Raw genomic sequence first — 17631 nt, 5'->3', positions numbered from 1 at the left:
TTTTTTTTATAAAAAAACCCTTATCTATTTTTTAAAAAACAAGGTTTTTTGCTGTTTTTCTGTAACAAGCACAGCTTTCCCTCATTAAACTGGATTAAAACAAAACCTTAATGTAACCTTCATCACTTAGAACAGAACTTAAGTTTTCTTACAAATTTAAAAAGGCTGCTTCTCTCTGTAAGGTAGCATTGTGGAGAGCTATCGCCAGTCACCAGTCATCGCCATGCAGCACAATAGTTTATGTACTTGCACTACGGCCTGATCCTGGGGGCCAGGGACTGGCAAGTCACCACTTATCCCTCTGTAAAAGGGTCATAACTCAGTGGTACAGCTGCACAGGTCCTGCGATGGAAGCTTCCCACGGTCAATTCCTAGCATGGCCAGGGAGGGCGGCTGCTACCAGCAGATCTAAAAGTGTGTGAAATTAGTAGGCAAGCTTTAAAAGGTGTTGGAACTACAATCCACCAAAGGCAATTTTAGCTTAGGGAAGGGGGAGACACTGAGGAGAACTCAGTGTTGTGACCTACTGGAGAAAGTGTGTGGTACAGAATTAAGAATCTTTTTTGTTTAACTCAACTCAATTCTCTATAAGAATACTAAGGGCTGTAAAGAGAACTTTGCAATATGTACTGAGGCCTCTGAGTTTAGCCCCAAAGTGTCTGGAGACCCTCTGCAGTGGGATAGGCTGCACTGAAAACCACTTGGAAAATAAAACAGAATAACCGCTAAATGGCAACCACTAGGGCGTGTTGACAGGAATCTTTAGACCCAAGCCATAATCTATTTTAACAGAGGTTTGTAAATAGCTACATGCTTGGTTGCTAGTGAAGAGGAAGAACCAGGCCAGGAAAAGTCCCTCTTTTTAGGATTAAGTAGGATACTATGCTATGCAAACCTGGCAAATGTAAGTCTTAGTTTTAATTCTATCAACATTTAATTTTTTTTTAAATTATTCCCTCCTCACATGCCTTTAGCTGTTCTCATTTTTATCTGTAAGCCGCCTTGCATCCCTGTCAGGGGAAAGGGGGTGGTGTAAATAAATGTATAATAATTTATTTGTAAGTTGTTTTGGTCTGAAACAACTGTAGCTTACCGTGCACACCAAACACAGCCCTGACTTTGTGGTTTGTTTCTGTCCAAGCAAACCATGAGAAGAAGCCAAGAACAAACCACTGGTTTGCACATAATGTGATTTGTTTTGCCTGAGCTTGGCAAAGGGAGGAGACAGACGAGCGCAATTCACAGCAAGACACAGTTTCAGACTCACTGTGAAGTGAGAACAGGGTTGCTAGTGGGTGGGTGGGCAGGTGGCATTTGTGTACCAACCTTCACAACTGCTTTTTGCTTTGTTTCCTTCTCTTCCCTTTACAAACTGCTTGGCTTCTTCCAAGTACCAGAGCACTAGAGGAGGGTTTGCGGGGCACAGTGCCTCTGGATGAGGAGCAGCTTGGTATGCTACTCAGCATGACCACCAAACTGCCTGCCCCTTCCTCTATCTAATGGGAAAGGATAGTATTCAACCAGCCAGGATCTCTCCATGCTATCAGCAGCCCCAAACATGTATTAGCAGCCAGATATGTGGAGCTCTAGGGGATGCGGGTGGCGCTGTGGGTTAAACCACAGAGCCTAGGACTTGCCAATCAGAAGGTCAGCGGTTCGAATCCCCGCAACGGGGTGAGCTCCTGTTGTTCGGTCCCTGCTCCTGCCAACCTAGCAGTTCGAAAGCACGTCAAAGTGCAAGTAGATAAATAGGTACCGCTCTGGTGGGAAGGTAAATGGTGTTTCTGTGCGCTGCTCTGGTTTGCCAGAAGCGGCTTAGTCATGCTGGCCACATGACCCGGAAGCTGTGCGCCGGCTCCCTCAGCCTTTAGAGCGAGATAAGCGCTGCAACCCCAGAGTCGGCCACGACTGGACCTAATGGTCAGGGGTCCCTTTACCTTTATGTGGAGCTCTAGAAAAGTCGGGCAGCTGTTTTCCCCCTGCACCCTCCATAATATCCTACCCTACTCCCCTCTATGGACTGAGCAGCTCACTTGGAAATAAAACAAGCACAGACCAAAATATGAGGTTACCACTGAAATGTGAGACTATCAGTAGAAGTTTCCCACACTTAAAACTATTTGGTTTTAAATATATGAAGGCACATAAGAACTCTGGAAAAAATCGGAGGGGGGGAGTGTTTTGCTTTCATTTTCGTGCAAAGCCTTCTTTTTTTATTTCCTCTACCCAAATTGAAAAATGTTGGGCTATGACAGGAGAAAGGATAGAGAAACTTGTTTCAATCCAAGCATTACTTCAAGTTTTAGAAGTGCTTGATGGATATGATGACAAATATGAAAAAGCAGAAGCTGATAATAATAACTCAGAAAATGAGACTGATTAAATTTCATGTAATATTCATTGAGTCTTGGTTCCTCTCTCCCATCCGCCTTCACATTTCTTTCAATGGAATTGAGTGCTGCGGGGGACTGAAAGAAGCATGGCTGACTTTGGCTCATTCATTTCAATGGGTATGCTCTTGAGTAGGACTTAGTTGAATACAAACCATAGTAATTTTCTTTCTTTACTCTAATGTTGATGGTTTATCCTGTTTTTATGGGGGGGGGGTTGCCTACTCCTCACCAACTGGTAAAATGAGAGATGCCATGTTTCTTATAGCGCAGCATAACTTTGTGGGTTTTTTTAAGGAAATTCAATACGAAATTATAGACTGAATAAATGGCATTTCTAATATACTAAACATCATAAAGTAATGGCAAAGTTGAACATGATATATTTTATGTTCCTAAAGTACCCAAATGACTTTCAAAGTGTAAAGGATGCTAAAAACCCAAACACTGCTTATTTCCCCCCCAAATTCCCCCATCCAAAAAACAAAACAAAACCCTCCATGGTTTCAAAATTTCTGGAAATGTTACATTTCTACTCAGGTTCTTCGTTTCATAAATGAATTTTTCTGAGGGAAAAAACCTGAAGCTGAATACCCACATTGGACAACCTGTAAGTTTGCAAGCCTTTCATCTCACACAGCAAATACGGCACACGGTATGTGTACCCCACTTGCAAACATAATTCAGTTCAAGCCATCTGGCAGGAGAAACTGGGCTGCTATGGGCAACCATTAAAACATATCGCTGCAAGACAGGTCATGCTAGGAAGTAAGATGAGACAGTCGCTTCAAGGAATGTAAATGTCAAGGCCAGCACAGTATCCCAGCATCTGATCACCTAGGCAAAACTAATTCATTCTCAACAGGCTACAGTAAAAAGCCGGCAACCCACATTGTAAAGCCTCAAGTACACTTAAGTATGAGCAGCCAAGTTTTTCTTTTTTTAAGGCGTGGGGAAATCCCATTTCAGACTTACCTGCTGCAAAAGGCATCTTATAAGGGTAGCAGTTCCGCCCTGCATGCACAGTACTGATTCTGCTCTCCGGCACGTGCATAACTCCACAAAGGCTGTAACTGTTAATTGCCGGTCCTTCCCCACAACAGTAGGGAGAGCTACACCAGTGAAATGGCTGGAACGAGGGGTCTGGCGGTAAAGAACCCGGAGATACCAAAAGCCCCTCGCAACCCGTCGCCTGGGACAGCTCATCCTTCGGGTAAACAGAGCAGTGAGTGTAATCATTGTATCCGCTTTGGCCATAATAAACATAAAACCCATTCAATGGAGTCAAGTCCGACGATTCGTAGAGGCAGCCACAATCCGTATGGTTTCCTGGCACGGGCAAAGGGTGGAACTGAGGTACTGGGAAGGAAGGCTGATGAAATTCCTGCTTGGGAGTCGGAGATTTCTCTCCGGGTCTTCCATATTCAGGTTTCATAGAGGCTTGCCCACCCATGAGCAAAGGCAGTCTGTGATAGAAACCCTCCGGGCCTTCGCAAGAGTTAGGTAGCGGCTCATAACTGACAGACTCCGTTTCCCCCAAAATTCTAGGAGGATCCTGATGGGCTGCTTTTGTAAATACGCCCTCAGCGACTCCTTGCCAGCTATGATGACCTTCTATTTTTACAGTGGACATTTCCTTTTTGGATTTAACGCAGTTTTTCCCACTGGCTTTGGCCCACTTAAGCTTGGATTTGGAACCGTGGTTTTCAGGCTTGCTCTCTTTTTCCCCAGTGGATTTACTCCTGGGCTTCAGCGGCTGGTCTTTCTCATGGGTCAGTTTCAGAAACGCTGCGGCGTTGAGACTGGCCAATCTCTTTGGAGCAGGGTGGTAGGAAATCCCGCCATCCTCCCGCCCTTTCCCGTCGACGACACCATCCAGCGGCTGAGGAGCACACTTCGGACTCGGTCGGTTTTGGTTCTTTCCCTTTGCTGCCTTGGAGCTCTGCTTTTCCACCGAGGGCCAAGCGCCCTGAGTACTGCAGCATATATTCTTAGTGCAACAAACTCCGCCGACTTTGGGGGGATCTTTCCGGAAACGCCGGCTGGTTATTAAGCCGTCGTCCCGTTCGAAAAGCAGGTTGTTGACTGCCTCTGCGTTCAGCGAGGCTAGCCTGCGCTTCCTGGGTTCTGCAAGACAAGCATCGCTTCCCTGCCGCCCGGTCCCAGAACACGATATTGTGCATCTCCCTGCCGATGGCTCTTGTTTTGTTGCTCTCACGACCTGAACGCGATCCGGAAGGCAGGCGGGTCTGAAGTCATCCATACAATGGACGAGACCTCTCTTCATCCCACTCTGAGTCTCCTCCGACAGGGATCCGGCAACATCCTCCAATCTAGTGAGGAGCACGGAGCATGTTTTTTTATCCACGGATGAGCTGAGGCGTTTTCTCAATGGATACGTCTTTCTGAGTTCCTGCAAATTCCTGCTTTTATTCACGCCTGCAAATTGACTCTGGCAGGTTTGCCCCTCAGCGCCATTGCCTCGCTCGCAATCCTCCGCCTCAGTCCTATCCATTCTCTCACCGTCAATCGGTGACAAAGCTTGGCCAGCAGAACCAGCTGAGTGTTTCAGAAGTAAGAGCTGTTTCTTCCGGGCATGCGTCATAGGATCAATGTCCACCCCTGAGAACAAAGAGGAAAATGTCTTAATATCACGGGTTGAGAATATCGCACAATACACCAAGAGATGGCAGGGATATGTTTTAGAAGCATTTGCCCTGTAGGAAAAAAATGTGGACCCTTTCAGTGAGGGGGAGCTTTTCCGTCAAATTAAGAACCTAGATACATTAAGATGGGGTTTTATTTCAAACTGAGGAGCTTGATAATTATACGCAAAGCTAAAGGCCCAACGCCTTACTACTAAGCCTCCCTTTCTTCTCTCAGATGTGGGCTACCTCAGTCACGTCAGCTGGGTGAACACTATTTATGATGCAGTTACTTCATTAAAACCACATCTACCCCGTTTCCAACGAGAATTTTTCACTTGCAGTTCTCCCACAGAAGTGGGAAAGCCCACTTTTGGGGGGGGGGCAGAATGGAAGAATTGGTTGTCTCTTTCTATGAGAGATAGAAAGGGATGAGCACAAGTATGCATTTGTCTGGAAGGGAGGAGCAGATAGATATAGATATTGATATTGATATAGATATAGATATAGATATAGATAGATATAGATATGTGTGTATGTGTACACACACACACACACACACACACACACACACATACTAAGGAGTTCAGCCACGGGATGGTGTAATAAAAACACAGTGAGAGGGAGGAAAGGAACTCTGCACATGTTCAGAGGAGCCCACTTTGCACACAGGGAGCCTTGCAAGGTGTTGGGAAAAGAGGAGAGAGGGAGTGGGGTGTGCACTGAGCAGGGTTGGAGGGCAACACGAGCTAAAACGGCAGCCCCGTGTGTGTGTTTTTGCGTAAACACAACACCATATGTGACACAAAGTACTGAACACCCTCATTTCCCCCTTTCTTGCCATTCTGTGTTAATAATCGAACACGGCTCTTCAGCAGAAGCAGCTATTTTGTGGCAATCTGCTTTAAAAATTTAAGCTGTCGTATGGGAATTGGGATCCTGGAGTGTGTCGTTTTAATTCATGTTTAATAAATGCTGTTAAAAAGCTCTAAAAACCGGCTCATAATCTATTTGAGCTTCTATCTGCACAAAAAGCACCAGAAGGGAACAGAGTGGTGGTGGCCTGGGCCATGGAAACCCTGTGGGAAATGCGATGGGCATGAGTGAAAGTGAACTCCGTGCAGTGTCAGAAATGGGCTACAGAGACTGCGAGAAGGAGGGTGGGACTATGTTGCTTCCAGCCAGTCATAGTAAACGGAGGCGTGCGGGAAGAATAAAGGTGTGCTTGTTAATAGCCACCTCACTTGGTTGCATGCGGCAAGAGCCTGGAGCCTGGATAGCCCAGTGGGTTAGAGTGTGGCTCTGATAACACCAAGGTTGCAGGTTCGATCCCTGAATGTTCCAGCTCTACAATTCTATGATTCTAAGAAAGAACCATGCACACTTTAAAAAAGGTGGTTCGCCCTCTACCATCTTTAGGCACATATCAAGAATGCAGGTGTGTTGTGGGGGGCGGGCAGGACAGTGAAACTTTGTGGGCCTACTTGGAAGTAGGAAACGGCCACCCACAAGACAGCATCTTGGATGGCTAGACTACGAACGGTTTATCAGATAGGTTAGATGAGGCATCTTTGCAGCTCCGCGCTTCAGGGTTAGCTTTTGCATGATTTGTGGATTTATCTCTTGCCCTCCAGGGTTTTGCGACCCACTTGAGAAAACATCCAGAATAATGCAGCGCGTCACATGGAAACTTCCTATTTTGAAAGAGACAAGCAACAGGGCTCTGAGGAACAGAAACCGGCATTCCACAGGTGCAGAACGGCTGCAGCCGCTCCCCATTTGCTCAAGGGGCTTCCACTTGGGGCCTGCCGCCCACCACACATTTTGTACATCAGTCGCAATCAAATGCACGCATCACACCTGATAGGAAGAGGACACCCAGAAGAGCCTGCTCTTCCCTTTAAATACAGGAGGGAAAGTCTCTCAAAGACACCAGTGCTTTTTTGCCCTTAACTTGGAAAGGTGCAGGTAATCATAACTCCACCTCCCTCTCCCAGAGCCTTCATTCAACCTCTGAAGGTTGCTTTCCTTGGTCCCCCATTGAAACCTCTGCACATTTTATCTGCTGAAAGGTAGAATGGAAGCCTCTATATCTTCAAAAGAGGCAGTGCAGGTACAACAAAGCCCAAACTGTTGTTTCTCCTTCCAATGAATGGATAAAGTCCAACAACTACAGGGCTATTGCCTTTCTGTTTCTATTATCTTACAGCTTCTTGATTCGGGGGCGGGGCTCTTCCATATGGTAGGAAACAACCCAAACTGTGGCTGAAACGTATCAGTACAGTGGTTAAGCACTTAATTCATTCCAGAGGTCCGTTCTTAACCTGAAACTGTTCTTAACCTGAAGCACCACTTTAGCTAAAGGGGCCTCCTGCTGCCGCCGCGCCACTGGAGCACGATTTCTGTTCTCATCCTGAAGCAAAGTTCTTAACCCGAAGTAATATTTCTGGGTTAGCAGAGTCTGTAACATGAAGCATATGTAACCTGAAGCGTATGTAACCCGAGGTACCACTGTACAGTGGTACCTTGGTTTAGGAACAGTTCGGTTTAAGAACGATTCGGTTTACAAACTCTGCAAAACTGGAAATAGTGTCTAGGTTTGAGAACTTTACCTCGGTCTAAGGACGGAATCTGAACGGTGGAAGGGCATCGGCGGCAGGAAGCCTCATTAGGGAAAGCACGCCTTGGTTCAAGAACGGTTTTGGTTTAAGAACGGACTTCCAAAACGGATTAAGTTTGTAAACCGAGGTACTACTGTACAATATTTAGATTGCCTGGAGGAAGTCAATGGCAACTGAAACAAATCTATTCCTCTCCACCCCCTCCTTTACTTAGAATAACCTCTAATATTAGGCCGATGACAAGGTTACTTCCTACATTTAGTCTTGGAAAGATCAGGCTGCTGGTGTACCCTTTTTTTGCTTGAATATGACCTCAAGGGTGAACAAGTTTTAGAAATGCTGGTCAAAGGCAACTCCTTCTGTTAAAACTATGTGGCTCATTTTGAAGCCCTGTTGCTGTTCCACTGAAGGACAATTCAGCTATCTCAATCTTGGCGCAGATCATTCATTACATTTTCTCAACAGAGGGAGAACATTTAAAGTGACTTGCACCAAGAATTCCATAAACTGTGAACCCATGACAGAATGTGAAAGACAGTTCTTAAACCATGAAAGCCCATTAAAATGGGCAAAAAAACAAAACATTGCAACTTGGCAAGCCTACATGTATTTCTTATTTACCATGTACCAAACTCTACAAATACCAAACTCTAGGCTGCATTTTAGCAAATAAACATGGAATTTATTTTCTCCTACTCTGCACATATTGGCCAAATCTGGACACAATGCTTTGTTACATGCTCAAATCTTGAGTTTCTGTCTCCCCCTTCCCTCTTTTGACATGACCCCATGAAGATTGGAAACTTATGCTTCCAGTTTCAATTAACCACAGTTTAGTGCTGTATTTGAACCCTAAACCATGGTTAATTTCAACTATTGCCAGCTGAAACAAGCCAAGTTCACAAAGTATGTTGTGAGGTCAACTATGATTTATTGGTTTAAACAAGCAAAGAGTATCTGTAGCATATTTTGGTTTAGAAAATTTTTAACTGTGGTTTGTCTTGGGGGGGGGAATGCTTCCAAACTCATTTCCCCGGCTGAATTTCTTTTTATTTTGAAATCCCTGCAATTCCGTATTAGGATGCAGTTGCATCACTGACTCCCTGCCCGCCGCCCTCCACAGAACATGGCGGGGGCACACAATAGAGCAAAGTAAGGGGGAACTCCCCTCACCAAGCACTGGATACAATCCACCGTAATTTGGAATGTTTTGCATATGATTTAAAGCTTTCAATAACCACGCCTTTATGGTGACAGCACAGCACCAATACATCAAGTGGCAGACTGAATTCTGCACTACCTCCACAGGAACCTACTGGGACACACTGCATCAAAACTGAGGCTTCGTCATATTGATACGATTTGTTCCATAGCTTTGAAAAACATGGCTTACACGCCCCAGGACAATTAATTGTTTTGGGACTAAGGTATGAAATTTGCAGTCCATTTCATGTGACAGCATCTTCAAAGTCCCTAATCAAATCCAAATCAGGATTGTTCAATAGCTTTTAAATCTCTGGAGGTGGCGATATGTTAGGCTATTAGAACAAATAGCAGCTGCGAATAAGGGGCGGGGGAGAGAATGCTGGTTTGAATGTGCTACTGGTCTTAACTAATACAGCAATTCTTGAGTTTTGATCCCAGTTAATGCTAGCATGGCCATAAAGATTATGTCTACTTCCCTTTACCTAACTTGAGCAGTATTGCAAACGTATGTGTCCCAGGTCAAAAAGTACAGAGACGAGTTTCATCATCTAGTTACACCACGGACCTGGCACTTAATCAACTGCACTGACAGTGTAGAAGTAAACACTTTGGCCATCTAACCCCTCTCTCCTAGCAATCGTGATTTGGGCGGCTAAGGAGAGCTGCCAACGTCTTGATGATGAAACACTCATAAAACATAAATGCTGCACTTGGCATGAAGAGGAGGCCCTGGCAATTCACTCCCAATTCCCAGGGTCCTTTGAGGAAACCATGACAAGCAAGTTTAAAACCAATTGGCGTATAATTAGTATAGACGTAATTGTGTAGATAAATACAGGCACCATGAGTAAACTTGTCAAGTTAAATTTGGCGAGGGCTTTCGTGGCTTTAGGGAGAGCTTCTCCTGGCACCTGTCAAAATTCGACTTTCACGCAGTATCCCACCTTGAGCTGAATCTGGCAAAGCCCGGTGTCTGGTGTGTGCAAGTGGCAAAATTGGAGCAGGGTGGAGCAGTCCTCGTCAGAGTGACACAAAGCCCTGGAGCAGGAGTGGGCAAGCTCTAGGTTTGCAGGTTCTACTTGTTTTCCACTGACATCCACCAATCAGAGTCAGGTGCAAAATAGTGGCTCCGCTAAGAATTTAGAAAATGCCCAGCCAAGAAGTTTGTGATCATTACGAGAAGCAATCTCACAAGACCGTTTTCACACCCAAACCCACTCCTGGTTCGCTCCCTCCAACCCCTCTTTCTGGTCAGCCTAATTTGGGAGCAAAAAACTTTTAAGTTGCTTGACAACAGAGATAGAAAACCTTACTGATTTACTGCAAATCAATCTATCTATCTGTCTTCTGCCACCCCCTGACCTAGAATATGGTTTAAGACAGGTTGGGAACATGGTGGGGAACCCTAGTCGCTGGAGCACCGCAGACTAAAACCCAGAGGTACCACCTGGAATATTTTATACAGGGGAACTGAAGTCTCTCCTCCTCCTGGTCCATAAAAAATCCTGTAAAAAACTAACTGAAAATGCAAAAAGAAGTTACAGGTCCAAACTCTCAGAAGTCCTTCCCTACAAGCTTCTCATTCTAATTGCACAAAACTTTGAATAAGCAACGTCTTTGCCTCCCTTGCAAAGTAAAGTACAGCTATGAATAAGGGCCATTTCTGAAATTGGCAGTTTCTTCACTGCACAGCTCTAGAAATCTGTGCCAAAAAGAGCTGCTGATCTTTCCGGCTATCACATAACCATTGGCGTACCTGCTGGTAATCTTTTCAGTCAGACCAAAAATGCAAGCGTATGCAGAGTAAGCAGCTTTTTAAATTTTATTTCTTGTTGAATAGGGTGGCTGCGAACATATGGGTCCCTTGAATCTCTGTGGGTGCAGATCCCATCCTAGCAATTATATCACTGCCAAGCAATCACACTCCACAGTAAATTATAGGACACGCTAAGCTGTTATCAAACCCAGCACTTGCCTTTGCTGCAATGTTTGATTTTAAGGCCATGAGGCAAGCACATATGAATGCAGGCAGGAGTTGCAGGCTCACCGCTTACACGGGGGTCTGCTGCGGTAGGCTTGCACCTTCCCTTAGAACCCACTTCTAATTGCAAGCATTTAAATCCTTTGGGGTTTTGCACTGCTGGCTAGGCTTAATTTCTGGCCAAGTGAGTAGTGCCTTGAATCGCCTGGCAGAAGCACAAAACCCACAAGGACAACAGCACATTTTCACTGACGCTATAACACAATCACCAAGCTTTATTCCGATGGGAAGATAAGTGACCCTGAGGATTTAATAATAGTCAGATTAAAGGTGAAGTGGAGCAAGAGAGGAACAGCTAGGAACAGTACCGAACTTTGCCCAAATCCATGAAAATCCAAACTTGTTCCTTTGGGGAGAAATCATACCTTAGAGCAGCGGTTTTCAACCAGTGTGTCGTGGCACCTTGGGGTGCCCTGAATGAAGGTCAGGGGGGCCGCGGGTAACACTGGCCTCTGTCTTTCTTTCTTTCCTTCCCTCCCTCCTCTGACGCCCTCTTGCATCTCTGCCTCCCAAAGGCTTGCAAGGCTGTTTGTTGCAGCAGCCCTGGCTATAAGCTCCCCAGGCAAATGGTGCCTCTGGGGCTGGCCAGGGGAAGCTGGATGTCAGGAGCTGAAGTGGCCTCAGAGTAAGCAAGCAAACAGGCAAGGAAGTCCAGCCAGCCGGTCCACCAGCCCTTGCTGTTGGGTATGGATAGACAAGTCCCAGGCCCCTGTGGGGCAGTGTGAGGGGCACCTCTCTTTGGGGCAGCTCAGAGACCAGGGGCGGTGGCGGCGGCAGCTGCCTGGAGGACTTCCAAGGAGAGAGGAGGGGAGAGGAGAGGAGGCTGAAGGAACCCTCCACAAGGCAGGGTGTTTGAAAAGGGGTGGGAGGCTGCTGGCTCTGCAGGCAAGGGGTGACATAACTGGGCTCCTGAGCCCCACAGGGGTGGCACAGAAAGAATGTAGTTGGTCAAGGGAGCCGTGGGCACAAAAAGGTTGAAAACCTCTGCCTTAGTGGTAAATCCATAGAATTCTAGAGTTGGAGGGACCCTGAGAATCATCTAGTCCAACCCCCTGCCATGCTCTAACCAACTGAGCTATCCACGCACATGGATTTTCAAGCAGAGCGTCCACAATTCAATCCCTGGAACAGACAATTAAAAGAATCAGGTTGCAGGTGGTGGGAAGGACTGTCCCATTAAACTTTAATTAGTTTAATGTAAATGCCCAGTGCACTTCCTTCTTTAAAAGTCTCACCACGGCAGAGGATTTCGCGCAGCAGCTAAGAAGGGCAGGAGAGGCAGCATCTTCCCAAAAGGAGTCCTGGAGCATGCGGTTTGTAAATCAAAATAAGGTTTATTTACAAAACACCCAAAAACAATCCTGGCGACGAACCACACATCTCAGCAAAAACACACACCCAAAGGGAGAAGGGGAAGAACAAACAAACAGGGGGACTATTTATACAGACTCATGTTCCTGGAAGCCTAATGACCTCCAGCTGCTCAGTGATTAGAGCGTTTCTGCTACTCTTTTAACCCTTTGATAGCAACACCCCCTCTCGCTCGTAACACTGAGCTGTACCAACCTTAATACAAATTTAAACCTGAACAGAAACATTTATGAGATTGCGGACTCAAAGCTTTTGTAAAACCGTCTGCGAGATTTTCTTGGCTTGGACAATACTTTAGTTCAATTAAACCTTGTTTTACACTTTGGCATACATTTTGATAACGGATATCCAAGTGTTTTGTGTGCGCCTTGAATTGACCTGATTTAGCTAGTTTAATACAAGGTTGATTGTCTTCCCACACTCTGATAGGTAGGGAACATTCTCCAAACAATTCTTGTACCAGTTGCTTATAAAATTCCAGTTCTCTACATATATCTGATAACGCATTGAACTCAGATTCAGTTGAACTTAAAGCTATAAGTGATTGTTTTCTTGATCTCCAACCAATTAGTGCATTTCCAAATTTTATCGCCATTCCTGACACTGATTTTCTATCTGGTCCAGCATCTGCCCAACTGCTGTCGGCCCAACATTCAAGTTGTGTGCTGCCCTCTGCTGATAGTTTTAAGCGAAAGCTTTTGGTAGTTTGGAGATACCTTAAAACTCTTTTTACTCCTTGCCAAGCATGCATTGACGGTTTTTCAGCTTGTCTACACAGCATGTTGACAGCATATGTTATATCGGGCCGAGTCCACTGTGCAATGTGGAGTAGACTGCCTATCGCTGACTGGTAAACCCCGGGATTACAGAACTCTGCCTTTTGCTCAGTTTGAGCATCCTTTGTGTAACTTAACTCCATTGGGGTTTTAACACCAGCACAGTTGTTCATTTTAAACCTTTCCAGCAACTGCTGGATTTTAGCTTCTTGGCTAAGCCAATAGTTACCATTTTCATCTTGCTGAATTTTAACTCCTAGATAAACAGATACATTGCCTAGTGATTTTATCTGAAACCTTTCTCCAAGCTTTGTGGCAAATTGTTGTGCAAGTTTATCATCCTTTCCACTGTATAATAAATCGTCAACAAATATCAAAACTGCTTCTTGTTCACATCCCGAGCCTTTTAGATAAAGACACGCATCTGCTGCGCTCTTTCTGAACCCCATGCTCTCTAGAGCATCGTTTAAGCAGGAATTCCAATTACGGGCGGACTGTTTCAACCCATAAATGGATTTGTGTAGGCGCCAGACCTGGTTTGGCTTGTCTCCTTCAAAACCTGGTGGTGGTGTCATATAGACTTCCTCCTGTAAGTCTGCATTTAAATAAGCCACATTGACATCAAAATGAAACAGCTTATTTCCCTTCTTAGCTGAAGAGGCTAGAAGCATTCTTAATGACTCCGATCTTGAAGTAGGGGCATAGATTTGAGAATAGTGAACACCTTTGCGCTGCGAAAACCCTTTTGCAACTAGCCGGGCTTTATATTGCAACTCTTCAGTAGTTGTGGGCTTTAAACGATATACCCATCGACAACCTACAGCTTGTTGCCCTTTCGGAAGCTCTGTACTTGTAAACACACCGAGGGACTTCATTGAAGCCATCTCTTTTTCCATTGCTTCCTGCCACTTTACGGCTTCTGAGCTTGGAAGCTGTTGTACTTCCATATAGCTTTCTGGCTCACACTGTGCCATATTTACGTATACACTTGTCACCTTAAACCGCTCTGGCGGCTTGCCCTTCGTGGCGCGTTTTGACCTGCGCAATTGCTCCTCTTGTGCCCCCTCTGACCGTTGGCTGTCAGAATCCGTCTCAGACTTTATGTCTGGACGTGCCTCTAGGGATAAAGACCTCCGTTTAGATACCTCCCTTGGGCTTGGTGTTGCAGGTGACCTGCTTTGCTTTTGCTGTCTGCTAGGCCTACTGACTGGCGAAGTTGGAGCACTCCTAGATTCTGGCTTTTCTACCTTAGGAGAAGAACCTCGTGCCTGATCAGAATCTGCATCTGAACCATGTGCACCATCCCCTTCTGGCTCATCACTCTCTGGACTTTCTTTCTCAGCATGAATGCCTAAATCATCTCTCAAAATGTCAGGGTTAGCGTGTAAGTGAGTCCATCCGGACTGCTCACAAAAATCAGCGCTCCTACTGAGGACCACTCTTGTAGTATCCCCACCTGGGTCCACAAACCTCCAAGATTTGGCATGTGGTTCGTACCCGCAAAAGATGAGTTTCCTAGCCCTTGGACTTCCCTTTTTCCTTAACGCTTTTGGGATAAGTACATAGGCTTGAGATCCAAACACCCGAAAGTAATTAACTTTGGGCTTCTTCCCATATAAAGCAAAATAAGGCGTAGTATCAATTACCGAATTATATACTCGGTTCAGAATATGAGTAGCCGCCTGCCAGGCTTCCGCCCAGTAACTCTGAGGAAGTTTAGCATCAAACAACATAGAGTTTGCCAACTCTTGCAGAACCCTATTTTTACGTTCGGCCACGCCTCCTTCTTGGGGGGAATAAGGTGTAGACAGACGATGCTTAATTCCCTTTTTCTTAAAGAAATTCTGCAACACAGACCCGGTAAATTCTGACCCTCTGTCTGTCTGAAAAGCAAGTACTCTAGTACCGAATTCAAGTTCTACCGCATGAACCCAATTTTTAACTGTTTCTGCAGTATCTGCTTTTGTTTTGAGAGGAAAAAACCATGTAACCTTTGTTTTGTCATCCGAGAGACACAGTGCATACTTTGAACCTCCCATGCTAGCAACAGGCATTGGGCCACACAGGTCCATATGCACAAGTTGGAATACTTTGTCAGATTTCCTATCTGAACTGGGATAGCTGCATCTATGAACCTTCGCACTTTTGCATGCAGTACAATCCAAATACTTAGTACATTTGTTCAATTTGCACCCTTCTGATAATTCAGGTTGCCTTTTAACATACTGAAAATTAATATGCCCTAAACGGCGGTGCCATAAATGAACACAAGAATTATGGGTAGGCGTGTTCACACAACCAGCATGAACCTGTTCAACTTCATCTGGACTTGTCTCAAAATAATATAACCCATTTCTGCATTCCACCTGCAAAAGAGATACGTTATTCTTTGAAATAGTGCAAACCCCATTTTCAAACACAGTTTTAAACCCATTTCTATCAAGTTCTGACACAGACAAAATACACCCCTTCAGTCCCTTTAGCACGTAGGCATCAATTTCTGTTTGCAAACAATTCAAGAACACTGTGCCTACAGTCTCTAAGGAACGTTTAGTTGAATCTGCCATTGTCACAACTTTAGGGGTTTGCAAATGTCTGCAATTCTGCAAACGTACACTAGATGGCGCCACCAGGTGGTGAGATGCACCACTGTCGATCAACCAGCGTAGATTGCTGCCTTGGCCACGCCCTTGCATCAACGCCATTGCTGAAGCCATGTGCTGTGTGCTGTGGGAGTAGCCACGACCTCCTCCTCTTCTTCGACGTCCCCTGGAACTCCTTGTCTGGTAACTAGGGGTAACGGCCTTGTTGCTGTCTTGACCAGGTTCACGTGTGCAATTCCTGATTAGGTGGGAAGGGGAACCACAGCGAAAACAGTGTCTAGCTGCAAAAGCATTTACTGTGTGCTCAAACTCAGCATCAACACTCTTAGGCACAGCATAACTCCCCTTTAAAGACAAACCTCTTTCTCTTTGCCTTTTATCCTGTTCATCCGCAAGCCGAGAAGAAATGTATTCAAGGGTTAATTCAGTTGAAGGCATAGCTTCCAAAGTTAGAGCTAGAGTCTCATAGCTTTTATCAAGAGAAGACAACAATATGTATGACTGCTGCTCCATAGAGAAAGGAATGCCCAGCTGTCTTAGTTGATTAAAGGCAGACACCATTTTGGCAATATGTTCTTTCACACACGCTCCCGGTTGGAGACGTAAATCAAACAAACATCTTGTAGCATGGATCTTGGCCCCCGCAGTGTTTCTGGAATTTAACCGCTGCAGAACCGTCCAGACCTCATGCGTGTTCTTTAACTCAGAAACATAAGGCATTTGCTCTGGTCCCACTGCCAAAACTAGTAGACCTTGGGCTTTCCTGTCGCGTTTCTGTGAAGCTGCTGCTGCTGCTTTGGCTTCTGCAGACACGTCTGCAGCTGCCTGTAAAGGCGGTGCTTCAGTACAGCTCCACAACTCTTTTGCTTGCAACCAAACCCTTACTCTAGCCTTCCAATCTTGCCAATTTTTCCCATTGAGTCGCGTAAACGGGACAGTAAAACTTTCCTGGGACTCTGCCATCCTCCCTGGGGCTTAGGAACGATACTCACACACCTGTAGACCGTCTCCCAGCTGCTGAGGTGGCTCCTTGAGGAATCAGACGTCTTCCAGCGAGTACAAACTGCGCAGTGCCTCTTTAAAACTTTTCTAGGCACGTTGCAGGACTCAAGCTGCTTTGGAGGCTTTCGTTGTCAGCAACCGCTTCTGTCTTCACTCCAGTCCTTGCATAAATCACTCTGAATTGCTCTCCTTATCTCCTTCTTGACGTACAAACATCCATAACCTGTCCCATTAAACTTTAATTAGTTTAATGTAAATGCCCAGTGCACTTCCTTCTTTAAAAGTCTCACCACGGCAGAGGATTTCGCGCAGCAGCTAAGAAGGGCAGGAGAGGCAGCATCTTCCCAAAAGGAGTCCTGGAGCATGCGGTTTGTAAATCAAAATAAGGTTTATTTACAAAACACCCAAAAACAATCCTGGCGACGAACCACACATCTCAGCAAAAACACACACCCAAAGGGAGAAGGGGAAGAACAAACAAACAGGGGGACTATTTATACAGACTCATGTTCCTGGAAGCCTAATGACCTCCAGCTGCTCAGTGATTAGAGCGTTTCTGCTACTCTTTTAACCCTTTGATAGCAACAAGGACCTCATGGAGACTGTCCAGGGCTAGACGGACATAATAGTCTGACCCAGCATAAAAAGGGGTTGTTTATGAAGGTGACCCAAAGGCTTGCAAAGCCTCTGGGCACAGCACTGTATTTATTTGTTTGTTTGTTAAATTTATATTCCGCCCTTCATCCAAAGATCTCAAGGCAGCTCACAAGATAAAAATACAGGCTAAAAGCACAAAACAAATAGTTAAAACAAAAATAAAGCAAAACCCCTCCAAACACATCCCAAAGGCTGTAGAATATTAATCAGCCCAAGGCCTGGTTGAAGAGGAACATTTTGGCTGGGCACCTAAAGATATGTAATGAAAGCACCAGGTGAGCTTTCCTGGGAAGAGCATTCCTCAAACAGGGAGCCACAG

At 45.4% G+C, this 17631-nt stretch overlaps 2 protein-coding genes and 1 long non-coding RNA gene across 4 annotated transcripts in view; 1 reads left to right on the top strand and 2 right to left on the bottom strand.

The window, feature by feature from the left end:
* Positions 1–17631, top strand: part of LOC309356018 (prolactin-releasing peptide receptor-like) — a 247944-nt gene that overhangs the window by 102290 nt on the left and 128023 nt on the right. The gene's annotated exons all lie outside the window — the stretch shown is intronic.
* LOC309356603 overlaps positions 1–17631 on the bottom strand; it is a 187516-nt gene that overhangs the window by 116419 nt on the left and 53466 nt on the right. The gene's annotated exons all lie outside the window — the stretch shown is intronic.
* BAHD1 (bromo adjacent homology domain containing 1) overlaps positions 1–17631 on the bottom strand; it is a 68265-nt gene that overhangs the window by 18645 nt on the left and 31989 nt on the right. For both annotated transcript variants that reach the window (XR_014162574.1, XM_081886593.1), the window contains exon 2: positions 3366–5012. Coding sequence is in view for 1 of the 2 variants with exons in the window: in XM_081886593.1 (XP_081742719.1) it covers positions 3366–4995 (1630 nt within the window). In the remaining variant the exon portion in view is untranslated. The remainder of the gene's footprint in view (positions 1–3365; positions 5013–17631) is intronic.

Source organism: Podarcis melisellensis (genome assembly GCF_964234715.1).
Source record: "Podarcis melisellensis genome assembly, chromosome: 1".
Classification (NCBI taxonomy): domain Eukaryota; kingdom Metazoa; phylum Chordata; class Lepidosauria; order Squamata; family Lacertidae; genus Podarcis; species Podarcis melisellensis.
Note: the sequence above shows the minus strand (reverse complement) of the source record. Positions and strands in the feature narration are given on the sequence as shown.